This window comes from Quercus lobata, chromosome 10, assembly GCF_001633185.2.
Source record: "Quercus lobata isolate SW786 chromosome 10, ValleyOak3.0 Primary Assembly, whole genome shotgun sequence".
NCBI classification, from domain to species: domain Eukaryota; kingdom Viridiplantae; phylum Streptophyta; class Magnoliopsida; order Fagales; family Fagaceae; genus Quercus; species Quercus lobata.
Window position 1 is genome coordinate 14,636,145 of NC_044913.1, and position 20,001 is coordinate 14,656,145.

The window sequence follows — 20,001 nt, forward strand, 5'->3', positions numbered from 1 at the left end:
TCACCCTCCCTAGCTAGCACTTGCAAGAGGAGGAATTGCTAGTTAAGCTAGAGCTCATTGGCATCCGATAAACCTAGAAATTAATGCTCAAAAATATAAACTCACAAATATGATACATAGTCGTTCAACAAGACGACATCTGGAGGTCGCATGTGTTAAATAACCTGTTTCTGAGCAGGAACAAACTCTCACTCAATAATGTGTATGTGTGCACAAATATGTAGGTATATGCATAAGCACAAACAGAGATATAATAATCATTAATTATTTGAAATCCTTCATATTTACAATTTTCAATTTTGTCTTCTTGATATTCTTAAATTTTTCTCAACAATATAGTCCAGCTCCAGCATGTCACCTCTGGTTGAACCTAATCAATAGATGGGCAGAGAGGATGATGCAATCACATAACTACCAGAAGAATCTGTTGCTTTTAGAAAATCATGCACAAGGATCTAGCAAAGGAAAACCAACTAACCATACATTCATGCCTCACAACTAGAGTCAAGTATGAGCAATCTGTATGCTAAAAAGAATGATTTCTCTGGTAAGATCACTAACTTAAACATCAGGGACCGTAGGCCAATGCCACCTACATTAATCATTGTGTCAAATAGTTACTCCATTACTAAGTCAACCACATAATCACTGTATCATCAAAACCCATTGTTCAAACAGAATATTTTGGGTAAAGGGCTCTTGAACCTTTTTTCAACTGATGAATCAGCCGAGAATTTCATCATTCAAAAACCAATTGCCCACTACTTTTCAGGTGATTAATCAGATCTAAACTGTGTGATATTCCAAGCACATGATTTTTTTTTTTTTTTTCTTTTTTTAATTCTTCATAAACAATGAAAGTTATTGAAAAAAAAAAAAAAAAAATCACTAAAAAAAGCATCTAATGAGAGGGTAAAAACAATAAAATTTGTGGGACAAACACAAAGTAAACTAAACCAGATTCATAACCCAAAACAACTGTCTGGTGGGGAAACATTCTTATGACACAAGGGGGAACGAAGGGACTTCCAACTTAATGGGACATGATGAACACTTAATACTTCAATGGAAGCAAAAGAGGAGAAGAAACCAAAGAAGTCAGGGATTGAAACTGGAGGCATATAATAGAAATGAGAAAGGGTTACTTGGGGTAATAATGGCCTGGAGGGTGAGATAGTGAGTTCAAGACCCAACGGGTGTGTGTGTGTGTAGCCTCCAAAACAAAAAGAAGATAAAAATGACGAAGTTGACTCCCTCTTCTCCCTAGAAAGGCCAAGCAAGCTCTTACACACATATCAATTTGTAGAGAATACAACAATGAACATGTTATGTTACAAGAAGCAACTAGAAAGAAAGAGAGAGCACTTTGGCATTTATGATTTACCTCTTTTACTCACTGAACAGAAGCACTTGACTCCTTCAAAGTATTTTACAATCCTCAACACTTTATCCCCTCAAAGAATGTATTAGTCTTCTGAGTATAACCTGATTATAGAAACTTTTTGTCCGAAAGTACAACCCCAAGGCAGCAAGAGACCCCAAAAGAGTAGCAGATGCCATGATAAGAAAAGACAACATGAAGCATTGAGTTCCAGTGCATGTTTTGCCAGCTCCTGATGCTTCTTTGTCATATATATAACCAACAACTCTCACAGAAAATATATAAGATCCAACAGGACTTGCTATGGTAATTGTATTGAAAATGGTACCCATATGAACCACGCCAAATATCTCAGAAGTGATAGTGGGCATTAGTGACCACTGAGAACCATAACAAACACCCACTAATACTGAACCAGCATATAGAGCACCAGGCAAACCAGAAGCAATCACCAAATAACCAATGCTCATGATTGCTAGCGTGATGACCATGAACAATGGCCTTGCACATCCTCTTGAGTGCAAAAAATAATCTGATACGTAGCCAGCTCCAAAACGGCCAAGAAAATTCCAAATGCTCCACAAAGAAACCAAAGTACCTGTCTCAAAGCTGGTGTATCGAAGAGATCCTCCTATCTGGCTCATGTTATTCACTGTAGCAAGTCCTGAGCCCATACCACAAGCCATGGCAAGAAATAAAATCCAGAAGTCTACAGTGCGCATAGCTTGCAACAGATTGAGATTTTGTTCTGCCTGTAAAGTCCTCCTATCATTATTATCCATCTCTTGATCAGTACTGCTGGGCAAATAGCGATACCCAGCAGAATCCTGTCTTGCATATATCTTCTCAGCAACCAGCTGGTTTGGATCATCCATTAGTTGGTCCCTCTCAATAACGAGAGTCTGTGAAATCCTATCAGAATCTCTTTGATGGGCTCTAATTGCTATGCAAAGAGGTGAGGCAAGCAGCAGCATGAGCAGCACAAATGCAATGACACGTATTGCAAATTGAAATAAAAAAATGTGCTCTAATATTATTATGGCCATAAGATAAGCAGCAATGACCAGTGCAATCAGTGAGAAAGAATCTAAGTGTTTCTTTTCATCTCCTTCATTAGTGTTGTTGATTCTCACAAACCACATGAGCAACAAAGTATTAATAGTGGGCAACAGTGCCAGCATCAGAAGATAGGATGTAGGCTTGTTGGTGAATATTGTCTCATATACTTGAATTAAAATTGCTCCACTTAAACCAAGAAAACCCTAGCAATAGATAAGAATTATTTTCAATATCCAAACTTAAGTCCTTGCTCCTAACAATCCAATAAGAAAGTAAATTCAAAGTCAAACAGTAACAATGGCGTAAGATATGACATAAGACCTGTTAGGAAGGTGAACTGCTTTTCACAAGCTTAGATCTCAAAAAGGGTTAGGAGATGAGTGATGTGGAGCAACAAACATTAATACCATTTGATTAGAAACTTGAACTTGTCAAGTATTTTCTTCCTCTTTTCATGTAATAGTGGATTTCATTCATTAAATTCATGGTGAAACTTACCACTCATTTAAGATGTGGGATTATCGCTTCTAGAGTGTGGTACAGAACATTTTTGCATTCCATATCTCAAATTGGTGGCCCGTATGATTTGCACGGCTTATTGGCAACTTAGCAAGCATGTTAGTTTGTAAGTTTTTTGTTAGTAAAGCTTCCACTACCCTAAGCATTCCTCTTAACTAATCATTGGATAAAATACTATAAAAGCACTTGTAGAAAGTAGAAACAATAAATGATGAAAAGTAAACCCCTCCCTATCATCAGTGATGCTGTTTCAGAGTTGGAAGTTGGTCTGAATGCAGAAGACAGGTAAGTCAGTTGGCAGCAAAAACCCCCACATATTTTCATTGCAATATTTTTCAAGTAACACCAAATAATTAAGCTAAAAAAACTACTTCCTCTGTCTGGCTCTCGTTTAATGGGTCTTCTATTGCATTTCCAAATTTACTAAAAGATGATATTTTTGAAAAGTTAATAGACAGAATATTAATAACTCTCTCAATTTACAATCTACTTCATTTGAAAAGTTGATATCTCTTTTCTATCATGTTTATTTAAGTTCTTTTGAAACCCATGACAATAAATTAAGATGCCTCTTAAAAAAATTGAATTTTCTAACAAAATGGGAAGGAGCATTACCATAATTGCCTAAAAATCCAAATCTTGTAAGAAAAAGCGTAATTCTTATATCAATGAATATAAACGTTGCTTTTGATACATTTTTTTCTACAGACTAAATTGCCTACCGCAATGACACATACTGACATACACATGCTAAGAAACATGGACACATGTATGGTACAGGTACGAGATGAACAATTTTTAAAAATTATAACATGAAAAGGCGGACGTGACACGGAAATGACACCTTAAATAAAGTGTGTCTGTGCTTCCTAGTACAAATGATATAATCATTGATCATTCATCACAAAAAGGGTAAAACCTTTTTTTTTTTTTGAGAAACCAAAAAGGGTAAAACTTACACCATGCAAAAGCTTGACATTAAAAATTTAACAATAAGTCTAAAGTCTTGACAATTTTCACGAAATATTTTACAATTGTCAAGATAACAAATTGCCATTACAGACAATAATAAAGTAATGTTAACAATAGACTCATATAAGAACTAATAAAAACCCGTAAAAAAAAAAAACTCAAAAAGTTTAACGATGTACCTTCATAATACCAACAATAGTGCCACTATAATTAGGAAAGTTCCTAACCCCAGTGACCACATTAGCAGTGTTGAAGAAGCTCTGCGCGTGAGCGGCCACCAACATGAACAAGCACATGGCCGCCATGGGAGGCCGAGGAATCAGCCCAGCAACGGAGGCCCACATCAGGAAATACCCCAAAAAGCATTGAACCGCGCCTACCAGGTGGACCAGCCACGGCCCAGTACGGCGGCGGTGATTAGCTGTTGTGGCGGAGGAGTAGAGGACGCCGGAGAGGACGCCTATGTCTTTGAAGACAGACACGGTGTCGAGCGTGGATTGGTCGTAGGCTTGGGTTGATTTTAGAACTGAGGAGTAGATGGAGAAGGTGTAGAGAGAGCCGCTTGTGCACTGGATCCATATGCTGGCTATGTTGGAGACCCATTTGGTATCGAGCTTGAGCACATCCATTTCTTATTGTTTGCTTCAGTTTGATGAGTTGGGTTTTTTTTTTTTTTTTTTTTTTTTTTTTTTTTCTTTTTTGGGTCTCGCTTAAGATAGTTCTAGCATTTTTCGGTGTTAAAAGTGTAAGAACTTTGTAGAGTGTGTAATGACTTTTGAGTTGGCATTCTATGGTCTTGACAGTTGGGCAATGATTCCAGTACATGTCAGCTCTTACTATACGGAATAATTAATCTTACGTCTGGTTTTATAATTTGTTGACTCTTACTATTGTGAGTTAACGACAAATAATATGTACATATGGGCAAGTGTAAAAAAAATCTATCACTATCGTCAACAAGTTGTGAAATTAGGTGTGTAATTATATGTATCTTTAAAATTATTCATTAAGTTCTTGACGTTTGAGATCAAGTTCACAAGAATTATTATTTTATACTCAAACCAATATAGGCTCCTTGAGTTTCAAGTTTCATTTGTAACTAAGTATTAAAGTGAGAGAGTATGTTGTCTGAAGTATAATTTCTTTCGTCTTCTTTAAAAAGTTATTATGACTTTTCAGCAGTATTTATAGTGTATTTTTATGTTAGAACTTCATTCTTTTTCTCTTGTGTATGTGTGTTTGTATCTCAAAAATGAAAATAAATTGCATCGATTAAAATTGATTTTTTTTAATTGTAACTTGTTAGCTTTTAAAAAATAAATTTATTATGATTTTTTTTGAAATTGTACAATATTTAATTAAAAAAATATTTATTTATTTACTTTTGCTCATTTCCAATATAGTGAAATACGTTTGATTGTTTGATTTTTCCTTAACGAGGGAATTCAAGCCTCATCAACATAATCCTTACTAGTTGATGAATGTGATGAAGGTTGACTAGTAACCATGAAGACAATACAACTACAACATAAGCAACAAAGCAAAATGGTGGAATTTTGATAGCAATTATGAAATCATTTGGCAAATGAGGAGCTTGACCAAGAAAATGATGAATGTGATAATGGTTGACCGGTTAGAATTCACATTTTCCAAGAAAAGAAAGGCATCAAAGAAAATTTTAAACTAAAGATTCTATTTGGTTAGGAGAATAAAATATAGATCATATTTACTAGGATTGTGCAGAAATTGACTAGAGCCAACCTAACCAACCAGCGTCGACCCAATTGACCCGACTCTAGCATTGACTGACTGAGCCGACCTCGGCAATCGGATGGAGAATCCTTCTTTGACACCGGCGCGGTGCTACCATCGGATTTGCAAATTCCAAATCAATATTTTTACCGAACTGACTGATACATGGGTTTTATACACACACACACACACACACACATTGTTAGGTTCTAAAGTTTAAAACAATTGGCAAACCATGAACACAAACTTGTCTAAAAATAAATCTTAGAGTCTATAGGGTTTATTAGACAATGCTTAAGGTGCTACAAGTCAGGATACAAGAAAAAGGAAGCTATAGGTTCAGGAATTTGAAACATATTAGGTTCGACCGACGGGTTCTACAGAATTTAATTAAAGACCATCAGCTTGTTAAACTCATGAAGTGATTAAGGTTTCAGATCTATTTCACATAATATTTAAAGAAAACCCTAAGACACGTTTTGTTATAATTTTGGAGGTGCTCTTATGAGATTTAAAAGGTACTGTGCCTTCTCTGTTCAAAGTCACTATCGGAAATCATTCTTATACTATTAGAACTGGTAGATCTAAAGTTGCTGCATCAAGATCATACATAGCTAATGACTTAAACCTTCAAGGGTGGTCTTGGAGTCACAAATTGGAGAGTTTGTGTTGCTAAACCTATGAGTGGGATCTTAAAATCACAAGCGTGAGAGTGTGTATTCAATAAATTCAAGATAGAAGAGTCCATGGAGTCTGAGTTGCATGTGGTTGTGTTAGTAAGTTCTACATGAGGTAGCTTTAGATTTAGGGTTTAAATCTATTGTAATCTTCCATTCTATCATAGTGGATTTGTTTACCTTGAGGATAGTTAGGTTAAATCCTCCTTAGATTTTTACCTTGAAACAGTTGGTTTTCTTAAGTCATTATATTATTGTCTTCTTTACTTTTGCGTACTAAGTAATATGTTTGCATGTGTTTAATCTAGATCTCATAATTAACCTAAGTAAATACTTGGCTAATTCATTAGGTTAAACTAATATGTTTTTAAGGAGTCTAAACAAACAAACATATATTAAGTAATAAACCTTAATACGGCGTCGTTTGAACTATTTTTCTTTTAATTTTTTTGACAAAAAAAATTCATTTCATTTAGTAATTAAAAAAAAATCAAAATCAAAATGGTGTCATTTTGAGCTAGGTTTTTTGATTTCCGCCCTAGTATAAATAGCTTATCTCTCTCACAGTCGCTCAACTCTCTTAGACCTTAGTTGCTCTATCTCACGCTCTCGCCTCTTGCAGCTTGGCTGACTCACCATTAACCACCAACTCTTGCCTATCTCCGGTAACACACACACACACACACACACACACACACACACACACATTTTTTGATTTCCGCCCTAGTATAAATAGCTTATGTCTCTCACAGTCGCTCAACTCTCTTAGACCTTAGTTGCTCTATCTCACGCTCTCGCCTCTTGCAGCTTGGCTGGCTCACCATTCACCACCAACTACTGCCTATCTTCGGTAACACACACACACACACACACACACTCTCTCTCTCTCTCTCTCTCTCTCTCTCTGTGAAAACAAAAAGTCTACTAACATTTTTTTATAGCATTTTGATTGTTAGGGAGACTGAGACTGAGAGAGTTCTCTCACTCTTCCATTCTTCACAGACAGGTAATCACTTTTAGCATTTTTATTTTAATCTTTAGTAAATTGCTTCATGGGTACACAATAACCATTTTAAATCTTTTGTAAGCATTTTTTTCTTAATCTTCTTGGGCACACAGTAACCACTTCGTAGGTCATGGGTGAGACAATTTCAAAACTTTTTTAGATGGTGAATGAAATGATGAAATTTAGACAGATTTTTATGTGTGAATAGGTTGGATAAGTTTATGATGAAATTTGGACATATTTTTTGTGATGAAATTTGGACAGATTTTATTGGACAAGTTTTTTATTTTATTGGACAAGTTTTTTTATTTTATTTTTATTGGTGGGATGGTAGAAATTGCACCTGGAGAGTTTATTTATTTATTTTTATTTTATGTGTGAACAGGTTGATGTGTTAATTGTGAATATGTATTTGTGAAAAATCTAAGTGGACATTTTCTTGATGTGTGAACAGGTTTGTGTGAATAGTTTTTATCAAGTGAACGTTTTGATTGAAATCTTGAACGTGTTGTGTATTGGGCTTGAAAGCCCAATTTTTTTTTTTTCAAAAAGAAAAAGAAAAAGAAAACAAACAGTTTTTTTAATATTTCAAACCGACCAAAACTATTAAACTGACTGCAAAAAACCGCACGGCTATAGGTCAGGAAACCAACCCTAAGTGGTATGTATCGGTTCTAATTATGAGAAAACTAATCTCTATCGATTCGGTGATAAATTTAGAAAAAAAACCGAGCCGGCCGAACCGCACACATGCCATTATTTACGGAGGATAGTCCCTAACTCAGAAAATATTTAATGTGATATTTAATGAAGAATACAAATAAATTATTTATTTTCTTTCTATTTCATTGCTCATTTGTTTTGTTGAAAAGAGATATATATATAGCATTTAGCAATAAGTTTAAACAAAAAATAAAAATAAAAACAAGGAAAAAACCTGTTAGTGTTAACCATATTACAACCTATAATGTATTCTAATGAAGACACCAAAAAAAAAAAAAAAAACCTCGCCTAATGTTTCCCTGTAAATGAAAATTTTCACATTGACTTCTCTTCAGCTTAAAGAAAGCTTAATTCTTTTGAGCACAACAAGCTGATAGAACCTTTTTGTACGAAAGAGCAATGTAAGAGCAACAAGAGACCCCAAAAATGCTACGGATGCCATGATCATAAAAGACAACCTAAAGCAATGGGTACCATAGCATGAGTCATCTTCACCCTTCGCTTCCTCGTCATAAATGTACCCAATTACTCTTACAGAGAAGATATAAGATCCCACAGGACTTGCTATGCCAATAGTGTTGAAAATAGTACCCACATGCCTAACACCAAATAGTTCTGAAGAAATAGTTGGCATTAGTGACCATTGTGAACCATAACAAATGCCTACTAGGATTGAACCTACATATAGAGTTCCAGGTAAACCAGAAGCAACAACAAGGTGGCCAACACCCATTGTTGCTAGAGTAATAGCCATCAACAATGGCCTTGCCCAACCTCTGGTGTGAAGCAAATAATCTGATAAATAGCCAGCTCCAATACGACCCAGAAAATTCCATATGCTCCATAAAGAGACCAAATTTTTCGTCTCCAAAGTAGTGTAATTGAGAGATTGACCTATTTGGCTCAAGTTATTTACCACAGCTACCCCAGAGCCCATTCCACATACCATAGCAACAAACAATAACCAGAAGTTTATAGTGCACATTGATTGCAAAAGATTCATGCCCTCTTCATCAGACAGAATTTTGTCATCTAAATCAGCATCAACTTGACCCTCTCCACCAGGCAATTCATTGTATGCTAGAGGATTCTCCATTGAAGGATCATTCTCAAGGGACAATGTTTCTAGAAATTTCTTGGTGTCCTTTTGGGCTTTGATTGCTATTCCAAGAGGTAATGCAAGTAGAAGCAAAAGAAGTACAAAGTTGAAAATGCGCGCCCACAATGGTAAACTAAAGATGTTTTCCAAAATGATTAGAATCATGAGATAACCAGCAATGATCAAAGCAACTATAGTGAAACCATTCAAGTGTTTCTGGTCATTAGCAGTGTTAGATTTATGGATTCTCACAAAAAACATAAGAACAAGAGTGACGAACGTAGGCAACAGAGCAAGCATCAGAAGGAAAATGCTTGGCTTTCCCTCCCAGAATGTGTCATACACTTGGATCACTATTGCTCCACTAATACCAAGAAATCCCTGGCAAGAAGAGAAGTAAGAATGGCAATGCAAATTACCTCATGCAAGAGCAGGGCAGAGCTAGAATTTTAAGCTTGAGGGGCCAAATTATAATAACAAGAAAAAATGTTAACAAATTTAAGGCCAGATAGGTGCATATATTTGTTGCAAGAATAAGCTAAAATATAATGTTAAAAATTCAATTCTTCGAAAGTTTAAGCCTCTATGTAGCTCCCTTCAAAAAAGAAGATATCATTGCATCAAAAGAGCTTGGGTTGCTTAAAACTTTTTAACAATATTTTCACCCATTGGGTAATTCCATATTCAAGTTAAAACTGGAATTCCGAGTTTTATCCCCAAAGGCATATTAGTGCACTGTTTTAATTTTTAACATAAATAAATAGTAAATTCAAATTAATGTCCATTCCAATTTTTCAAAATGATACCTAATGAACACTCATTTTGAGAGAGAAAAAGAACAAAATAAAATAAAATAAAATAAAATAACGATAAACATTTGACACTAATCGAAATATAACTAGTTTTAAGTATGAATATACAAATCACTTTTGTTATGCCCTCTTTATTATTTCTCATATCTAATAGGTTTTTATCAATTAGGCTACCAAACATGTGTATCAACTTCAAAAACATTTTATTATTGTAATTTTGCAAACAGTTCCAAACGTTAAAAATCTTTTTGATCAAACCCCATTACAGCTAAAGTTTTGCTTCTACTACAATGCAAAGGAACCCTATAACTGGCACAGGAACTCGTGAGAAACACACCTTCCACATATCTGGCTAACTGTTGTATTATATGTGCAGATATATATTAAACTATCATTTGGAGTCTTGGAGAGGACCATAAGTTTCGTGAAAAACAAAATATGTTTGGTGGACCGTGGACTGGACAGAGGGGCCACTTCTGGTTTTTTCAAGCTTCACCACCTGTGCATGCCTATAATGATGTGGCCCCCTTGAATTTGTCATATTCCTTCGACTTTATCTTTCGTGTATAATTATTTTTGTTACCTCTTATATGTTATTATTAATATTATTATTTTTCCATATGTTTACATTTTAGACTCCTTCAAAATTAAATATAACATGTCTTATGAAATTATATAAAATTCTTTGTAATAAATAGAAGGGAATCAATGTGACTTACTCGTCTATAAACTTAAAATCACTATATATTTCTAATTCAAATAAATTTCACACTTGAAAATTAGTAGGTTATTGATAAGGGTAATTTTGTAATTAACCCATGACAAAACAAAAGGCGACAGACATAACAAGGTTGTCAACTTCACTCATGAGAGACAACCTTGTTGTAAAGTTTACAGCTCCACCCCATACCTGATGGTTGCATCTTGAGCACAGTAAGCTAAAGATAGTAAGCTGAAGAGGATAACCTGAAGAGAATAGGCTGAAGGGGATATATGAATCTCTGACAAGTTTGACGTGGCTTTGCTTGGTCTCCACGCATGCGTGTATAAGAAAATATCTTGCGCCCCACGCTTACCTCTAATCAAGAAGACTCCTATAAGGAAAGGATTCTGGAAGATACACGGATTAAAGAGGTTCTCTCCTATAAGGAAAGAACCTGGATCAAGGCATGGATTTCAGCCCTACACTAATATAAAAACTCTAAAACTCTCACAAACGAAGGGACCCATAATTTCCCCCCAGCTCTGAAACTCTAGAGTTGTGAATAAGAGATTTCTCTAACTTGACTATCGGAGGGTATTTGGCTGGTACCATATCGGTACTCCTCTTAAGGTCTTCAGCTTTTGCATTGTGCAGGTTCTTGTCAGGAGCACGTAAGGACCGCATGGCTTACTGACGATTTTTCGGCATCATCAGTTGGCGCCGTTTGTGAGAAATTTTTACGATTTGTAAGCCATACTATCGCTTCCAGGACAAAGAGTTGAATGGTACTTACTCGCTCGATGGTGACCACCAACGACGTTCAGGGAGATGAACCACGCCCAATTGCACTCGAGAGACAGGTGCAGACTCTCATTGTAGCCGTGGAACGCCTCACTAAGCAAAACAACAATCTGGAAGAGCAGCTGCGCCAAAAGAATGCAGGACACGGCACTCAGGAGGAGGACTAAGAAGGTACCAGTGTCGAGCGAAGAGACTGAGAAGGGCCGAAAGGTAGTAACGCCCCAAGCAGAATTGAGCGACAAGATATGAGCCGTCCATCCGTCACTGATACGGCTCCACCCCACATTGTTGCGGAGATGAAAATGATGAAGGAACGGATGGACCTTATGATGAATGCTCTCAAAGGACGGGTGTCCAGCGACCTTGATGATTTGGTTCATCAAACCAATTCGCCTTTCACCACATCCGTCAACTCTTACTCCCTATTGCAGAAGTTTCGTATGCCGCAAATAGAAAGCTACGACGGAGCCAAAGACCCTCTTGATCACCTAGAGACTTTCAGGACCTTGATGCACCTTTAAGGAGTAGCAGACGAGATCATGTGTAGGATCTTCCCTACAATGCTGAAGGATCCTGCAAGAATTTGGCTCAGCCGGCTGACGCTTAACTCCCTCAGTACTTTCAAGAAGCTGAGCACTCAGTTCACTTCGCACTTTATTGGGGGGGCATAGGTATAAGAAGTCTACTGCATGCTTGATAAGTATTAGGCAGCAAAAGGACGAGACGTTGAGATCCTATATAACTCGCTTTAACAAGGAAGTGCTCTCGATCGATGAAACTGACGACAAGATACTTGTAGCAGCCTTCACAAACGGGTTGCGAAAGGGTAAGTTTCTGTTCTCTTTATACAAAAACAACTCGAAGACTATGTTAGATGTGCTTTACAAGGCAACTAAATACATGAACGCTGAAGATGCGCTTCTGGCTCGAGAGGAGAGGCCCAAGAAGAGGGAAAGACAAGAAGACGTACGGTCGGACGGGGGGCAGAAGATGGCTAGAACTGGAGAACGCTGGGAGGACTAATGCTCCGAACCACCCGTGGGGAAGTTCACAAGCTTCACCCCACTAACTGCCCCAATCGACCAAGTGCTGATGCAAATTAAGGATGAAGGAGCCCTGACCTTTCCCAGCAAGTTGAAGGGAGATCCTAATAAGAGGTGAAGGGACAAATATTGCTGCTTTTACCGTGATCACGGCTATGACACAGTTGACTGCTATGACTTGAAGCAACAAATAGAAGCTCTTATTAGGCAAAGAAGGCTACAAAGGTTCATCAGCAAGGAGAAAACAGACCCACCACAGGAGCAGGCTCCCCGACGGGAGAACGAGCACCCCAAACCACCCATAGGAGATATAAGAATGATCGTAGGAGGCACCACGACTCTTGGGTCGTTAAAAAAGGCCCGTAAGACTTACCTCAGGATGGTTCAGAACATCCAGTTGACGGGATCCATACCCAAGATGGCGCGGATCGACAACCCCCTCATCGGGTTCTCAGAAGAAGATGCACGACATCTTCACCATCCACATGATGATGGACTCGTCGTTAGCATACGGGCAGGAGACTATAACATGCACCGGGTTCTGGTTGACAACGGTAGCTCTGCTGACATCCTTTACTACCTCGCATTCCAGCAGATGGGGATTGATAGGAAGCGACTAGTTCCAACTAACGCTCCGCTCGTTGGCTTTGGAGGGACGAGGATATTCCCCCTTGGTGTTGTCACTTTGGTTGTAACTGTGGGTGACTATCCCTAGCAGATCACTAAGAATGTAACGTTTCTCGGGGTCGACTGCTCGTCCGCTTACAACGCCATTATAGGACAGCCTACTCTCAATTCGTGGAAGGCTATAACCTCAACCTATCATTTAATGATCAAGTTCCCTACTGATTATGGAATAGGGGAGTTGCGGGGAGATTAAGTGGTGACACGTGAGTGTTACGTAGCCATGATGGAAATGGATGACCACTTCCAAGCCATGAGCATAGAAGAATATCGGACAATGGCAGAGCCTGTTGAAAGACTTGAAGATATACTTCTTGATGATTCTTGACCAGAGCGAACAACCAAGATCAGCACCCTTGAAAACCTTATGGTTCGCCAAGGCTAAGGAAAGGCATCAACCACTTGGAGACACTTGACAGGTAGAAGCTACGCCATCCGTAGAACGCCGAGCATCTCAAGAAGTACTACCAGTAGAAGACAACATGAAGAACGCTACTCCTCATTCCCAGTTTATTTCTTTTAGTCATTTATCTTAGTTTACTTTTGCCTACAAGTACTTTTTAAGCCCAAAGGACTGAAGTTTATTCTTTTTAGAACAATTTTCTACTTATATATGCATTCATTATAATAAGAGGAGTTTATTTAGAAATAACTGGTGTATTTGTTATGGGGATGGAATTAGTTAGTCCTTAGGTGGACGAATTCATGATTACGACCAAAAGTGGACGAATTTATTACAAAGTCCACAAAGTGGACGAGTCTACTGCTAAGTCCACAAAGTGGACGAATTTATCACTAAGTCCACAAAGTGGACGAATTTATTGCTAAGTCCATAAAGTGGACGAGTCTACTACAAAGTCCACAAAAGTGGACGAGTCTATTACTAAGTCCACAAAGTGGACGAGTCTACTGCAAAATCCACAAAGTGGACGAGTCTTCTGCTAAGTCCACAAAGTGGACGAGTCTACTGCTAAGCCCACAAAGTGAACGAGTCTATTGCTAAGTCCACAAAGTGGACGAATTTACTATTAAGTCTACAAAGTGGACGAGTCTACTGCTAAGTCCACAAAGTGGACGAATTTATTACCAAGTCTACAAAGTAGACGAGCTTAGGACCATGAAGTGGACGGGCCTATCACTAAAGTCTACAAAGTAGACGAGTTTAATATAAGTCCAAAAGTTGGACAAAAACCATTACCAAGCTTACAAAGCAAACTAGCCTAAGATCATAAAGTGGACGGGCATATTACCAAGTCTACGAAGTAGACGAGCCTAAGTCCACAAAGTGGACGACCCCACAAAAGTGGATGAGATTATTACTAAATCCACAAAGTGAACGACCTCATTACAAAGTCCACAAGACAGTGGACAGATCCACCACAAATAGATGGACCTAAACATAGACAGGTTCGTAATTTGGTTTATCCCACGAAGATGGGTTGATAAAATAAAGTCCACAAAACAATGGAAGGATCCACAACAAGTGGACGTACCTAACTAAGCAGACAGGTCCATGATTAAGTTCGTAAGCAGGTTCATCCCGTCAGGATAAGGTTACAGACCACAACAAACAGACGGATCTATAACTAAATAGACGGGTGCGTCTCTAAACTTGCGAAAACATATCTTGAGGCATCACACATAAATGACCATTCCACGATGTTAACTCCATAAACCGTCAACTAAAGTTGACGAGGCTATGGAGTAGGGGGCAGCTGATAAGGGTAATTTTGTAATTAATCCATGACGAAACAAAAGGAGACGGACATAACAAGGTTGTCAACTTCACTCATGAGAGACAACCTTGTTGTAAAGTCTACAGCTCCACCCCATACTTGACAGCTGCATCTTGAGTACAGTAAGCTGAAGACAATAAGTTGAAGAGGATAAACTGAAGAGAATAAGCTGAAGGGGATATATGAATCTCTGATAAGTCTGATGTGGCCTTGCTTGGTCTCCATGCATGCGTGTATAAGGAAATATCTTGCACCACACGTTTACCTCTAATCAAGAAGACCCCTATAAGGAAAGGATTCCAAAAGATACATGGATTAAAGAGGTTCTCTCCTATAAGGAAAGAACTTCTGGATTAAGGCATGGATTTCGGCCCTACACTATTATAAAAACCCCAAAACCCTTATAAACGAAGGGATGCACAATTTCCCCCCAGTTTTGAAACTCTAGAGTTGTGAACAAGAGATTTCTCTAACTTGATCATCGGAGGGTATTTGACCGGTACCACACCGGTATTCCTCTTAAGGTCTTCAGTTTTTGCGTTGTGTAGGTTCTTGTCAGGAGCATGTAAGGACCGCGTGGCTTACTGACGATTTTTCGGCATCATCAGTTATTAACCATAAGTCCATAAGGTTGTTAATAATTTCATATCACTGAAAAACCTTGACTCTTTTTGCAAAAAAATTCTAGTTCCTCTAATTAGTTTGGATTATTGCAAAGGGAAATTCTTAGGTGACGTTTTAGTTTTTGCTGAATAGTAAAATATTAATACTATAAAGTTACTAAAAATTACTTACAATTTTACTGAAAGGTCACAGTTTTGACATCTTACTTGTGAGTGATGAATAGGAAAGCTTACAGAATTTTCAGTTTTATAATTTACTGGTGAAAATGATTTTCACGGATCAAATTATGATTTGGTAAATAAAACCGAAGCCACCCACCATTAAAGTCGCTCCATATAAGACAAAATGACCCGTGACCCCAACAGAAGTCTATTGGGTTAGCCAGGATTGTGATTCGGATTTATTCTCTAGTCTTTTTTTTTTGAATTGTATTCTCTAGTCTTTTCAATGAAGAAGGTATGGATTCCAAAATCCTCTCCCACTTGTTATTAAAAAAAAAAAAAAAAAAAAAATTTTTTAAAGAAAATTATAATTTAATAACACTGCCTGATTTTTTTTCTCTATATTTATCTTCTCGATGTTTAAAAGCGGAAACACAAAAAACAACAAAAAAAATTTATTTATTTTAATTTACTTTAATATATATACACACAAGCTGAAAAGAGAAACTCTCATTAACACATCATCGTTAAATACGTTTTTGTTTATTTATTAAAATAAAAAATAACTGGCTGGAAAGACTCAAGTTATAAACATGAAAGACAAATTCTAGAACCGGGCTTTGTCTCAATTTTGATTTGACAAATTATAAGTAACAAAGAAAAAGTGACAAATCTATATGAAAATGACAAATAATTAGTTAAGTATTTTATAATGACATATTAGAACTCCAATAATTAAACTAAGAAGAGTAATTATCATGATACCACTCTTTGAAAATTCCTAATAATGACTCATTTATGTTCCTAAAATTACCATGGAATCCACTCCATGTATAATGGATTGCTCAAAGAAAATCAAATCGATAATAATATCTAGTTTTACAGCCAATTTTAAATAGTGTGATTCACTGTGAGTGAAGGGTCCACATGTAAAAACTAAAAACGTCCATCACAAACAGTCCGCTCATAATTAAAGTTTGAAAACGTAGTCTTGTCACATGTGGTGGAATTAGGTTTGTGATGTGTCCTATAATTAATGAATACTAATAAAGAACAAAGGGTACCTTCATGATCCCCACAATGGTCCCACCAGAATGAGGGAAGTTCTGCACACCGGACACCATATTGGCCGTCGTAAAGAAAGTCATGGAATGAGAAGACAACAGCATGAACAAACACATCACCGCCACCGGTGGCCGTCCGATCAACCCGACCACAAAAGCCCACATCATGAAATACCCAACAAAGTTCTGGATCGCCCCCGCCAAGTGGACCACCCATGGTCCACCCCACTGGTAGTTATTACCGTTACTTTTGCGGTTATTGCCCACTGCCACGGCGGAGTAGAGCATCCCAGCCAGTACTCCGGCGTTGCTGCCAATATCCTTGAACACAGCCACGGTGTCGAGCGTTGATTGGTCGTAGCCTTGGCTCGATTTCAGAGCTGAGGAGTAGATGCTGAAGGTGTATGCACCGACGCAACACTGGATCCATATGCCTGCCACCGTGGCTATCCATTTGCTATTACTCATCAGACTCAGCTTCTCCTCCATGGAATCTCCTTCTTCATGCAGTTCTTTCTTTCTTTGCTATCTTTCTTTATTTATTCATTGCCTTTACTCAAACTTTTGTTTTACGCTTCAATTAAAATAAAGGAGTGGCTTTTATGGGGGACTGTGAGTCAGTGTACGAGGGTACGACCCAGTCACCACATTTTCCTGTGAAATTATTTACAGGGAAGTAGGCCCAACAGACCATAAAAATATAATGGTATTTGACTCTTTATTATCTTTTTCTCCCTTTCTTTTTGGGGCTAAAATTGGACTCGTGCATTATTTGGTTTGGTGGGGGGAATATTTTGCACGCTATTGTATATACTATATACGTGGATACAGTATTTTTGGCAAATTTGAGAGCATTTCTTTAGTAAAATTTTTTATGGATGAATAAAAAATTTGTAATTCAATTTTTGCTTACATTAAAAATCGGTTGGTGTATTGATCTGATGATAAAAAGTTATAATTGAATGTCATAGGTTGAAATCCTCTCTCTCAAAAAATTAAAAAAAACTTTCAAAAATACCCACATACCCACGTTCGTTGATGTATTCATAATGCAAAATGAGATTTTGCTATAATGCTTGTGCAAATTTGCAAGTCACTCCATTTGCTATTGTGTTCTTACTTAAGAAATTGAAAAGGGAATAAAACAACAAATGTACTAAAAGCGAAACTAAAGTTTTCTTATTAAGGAATGGATGGACAACCAAAATCACTTACAAACAATCTTCCATCAAGTCATGTACCTAATGCAAAATTTTTTTTTATTGTTTCTTTGCGTTTCTTAAAAGTAAATAAAAATATTGAATAGCGATTTTTGTGTGTGAAAAGACAGAAATAATTATTAAAAAAAATGATATTGTAATAAAACAGAGTATACAGTAGATAATTAGATGTTGGTATTTTAAAAAAATAGTTAAGTAAAATTGAAAAAGAGTTGATTAATTCTTATGTCAAAATAAACCAAAAAAAAAGAAAAAAAGAAATTGGCGCTAATAATAAAGCTTGGTAAAGTATGAATGTGATGGTATATATTTACTATTTAGGAACTCACGCTTGTCAATTTCTGAACAACGTAGACACAGTTATAGGTTACTTGGGTGTTGTAGTTGTACCACTGATTGCTTAGTTATACTTGCATTGCACTCTTTCTTTCATAACGTAATTTCCAACTACGAGTGCAGAAGGACGACTGGCCTCTTTCTGATGGCAATTGCACTCTCGTAGCGTGTAATTCCCACGACTTCCGTTAAGAAAAACTTGTGGATATATAATTTTTTTTAAAGTGAATTTAAACTCTTACATTTCTATTCAAAACATTAGAATATGATTGAACATAAAAATTATTAGAAAATTACATGATAATTAACTAATTACAATCTAAAAAAATAGATAATTAAATAGTTTAGAATTCAAAATATAAGTCCAAAGTCTAGGTTATGAAATGGGAAGGTTTTATGCACCTATTTTACCTGACTCGAAAGTCAGTCTTCTAGAATTTAATGGTTATACCATTTTATGCATAATCAAGCCGTCAATATATATATATATATATATATATATATCATGCCATCATCATATGAATGAACAATGAATATATTATCAAAGATAACCTTAAAGTGCATCATGTTCATCGTGTTATGTTTATCTCTAATATCAGGTTTAGATGGTTAAAGCTCTATCCCAAATACAATGAACAACGGGTTTTAAGTCCAATGGCACTGCCCAAAAAAAAAAAAATCCTGCCATATTCCTATATATGCATTTTCCAGGTATAGATAATTAGTTTGGAGATAATATTGAAATGTGAGTGTTTGACAATTAATTATTGAGAAAAGTGATCACTCTCCCTCTCGTGGAGCTATTCCTCTCGTTCTAGTGCGAGTTCTTTCTCCCTTGGCTGTGTGCAAAGGGTAATTGTCCAGTACTAAACAAGGCAGAATGGAGGATGCTGTGTGTGATAGGTTAGATAAGATGAAGTTGACAACAGAAGAAGAAGAAACTATAGCCATCTCGGATGACGGAAGATTGGAAGCTATTGAGAGTTGCACTTTGAGTTTGATTGGAAAATTCCTCACATGCAAGTCGTTCAACAAAGCAGCAGCGAAGAATACGATTCGCCGCGCGTGGGGATTGAATGAATCTATATAAATTCTTGAAGTAGGGCCAAATCTCTTCCAATTCAAATTTCAATCAGAGTTTGATTTGGAGAGGATTTTGAGAGGAGACCCCTGGTCCTTTGATAATCAGTTATTATTGCTTCAGAGGTGGAAAAAGGGTATGACTGTGGGAAATATTCGATTTGAGTCAGCATCCCTCTGGGTTCAAATATGGGAAGCACCGTTTGACATGGTTTCACCTCATGTAGCAAGGGAAGTGGGAAGCCGGCTGGGTAAGGTTGAGGAGGTGGAATGGAAGAAACGGAAAGACGATATAAGTATGTTTATGAGAGTCCGGGTAGCCCTTCCAATTGCAAAACCTATTCGACGGGGAGGGTTTATTGCTGGATCGGATGGTGTGAAAACGTGGGTATCTTTCAAATATGAGAGATTACCCATCTTTTGTCACTTCTGTGGAATTTTAGGCCATGACTTGAGGCACTGTGTAGCCCATTACGCAGCAGAGAAAAAGGGTGAAAGAATTGAATATCAATATGGTGATTTTCTCAGAGCTGTAGGTGGTCGTCCAAG

At 37.1% G+C, this 20,001-nt stretch overlaps 2 protein-coding genes across 5 annotated transcripts; both read right to left on the reverse strand.

The window, feature by feature from the left end:
* On the reverse strand, positions 1-4,668 carry LOC115963516 (protein NUCLEAR FUSION DEFECTIVE 4-like). Of its 4 annotated transcripts, XM_031082529.1 has the most exons (4): positions 4,111-4,668; positions 1,385-2,643; positions 479-592; positions 236-370 (listed from the first exon to the last, which is right to left on the reverse strand). In XM_031082529.1, the coding sequence occupies exons 1-2, from the start codon at positions 4,558-4,560 to the stop codon at positions 1,447-1,449; spliced, it is 1,647 nt and encodes a 548-aa protein (XP_030938389.1). In that variant the 5' UTR covers positions 4,561-4,668; the 3' UTR covers positions 236-370; positions 479-592; positions 1,385-1,446. The 4 variants fall into 4 exon arrangements, with proteins under 4 accessions (XP_030938391.1, XP_030938389.1, XP_030938390.1 ...); XM_031082531.1 differs by lacking the exons at positions 236-370; positions 479-592 and adding an exon at positions 1-73; XM_031082530.1 differs by lacking the exon at positions 479-592.
* Positions 4,669-8,311: 3,643 nt separating this feature from the next.
* LOC115965479 (protein NUCLEAR FUSION DEFECTIVE 4-like) lies at positions 8,312-17,423 on the reverse strand. Its single transcript, XM_031084712.1, has 2 exons — positions 16,817-17,423; positions 8,312-9,569 (listed from the first exon to the last, which is right to left on the reverse strand). Exons 1-2 carry the CDS (start codon positions 17,303-17,305, stop codon positions 8,421-8,423), a joined length of 1,638 nt encoding a protein of 545 aa, XP_030940572.1. The 5' UTR covers positions 17,306-17,423; the 3' UTR covers positions 8,312-8,420.
* Between the last annotated feature and the right edge of the window lie 2,578 nt (positions 17,424-20,001).

Coding starts and splice junctions, on each gene's coding strand:
- LOC115963516 (XM_031082531.1), bottom strand. CDS start 4,560: ATGGATGTGCTCAAGCTCGATACCAAATGGGTCTCCAACATAGCCAGC. Junction 2,644..4,110: donor CTATTGTTGGTATTATGAAG/GTACATCGTTAA, acceptor ATCTATTGCTAG/GGTTTTCTTGGTTTAAGTGG.
- LOC115965479 (XM_031084712.1), bottom strand. CDS start 17,305: ATGGAGGAGAAGCTGAGTCTGATGAGTAATAGCAAATGGATAGCCACG. Junction 9,570..16,816: donor CCATTGTGGGGATCATGAAG/GTACCCTTTGTT, acceptor TCTTCTTGCCAG/GGATTTCTTGGTATTAGTGG.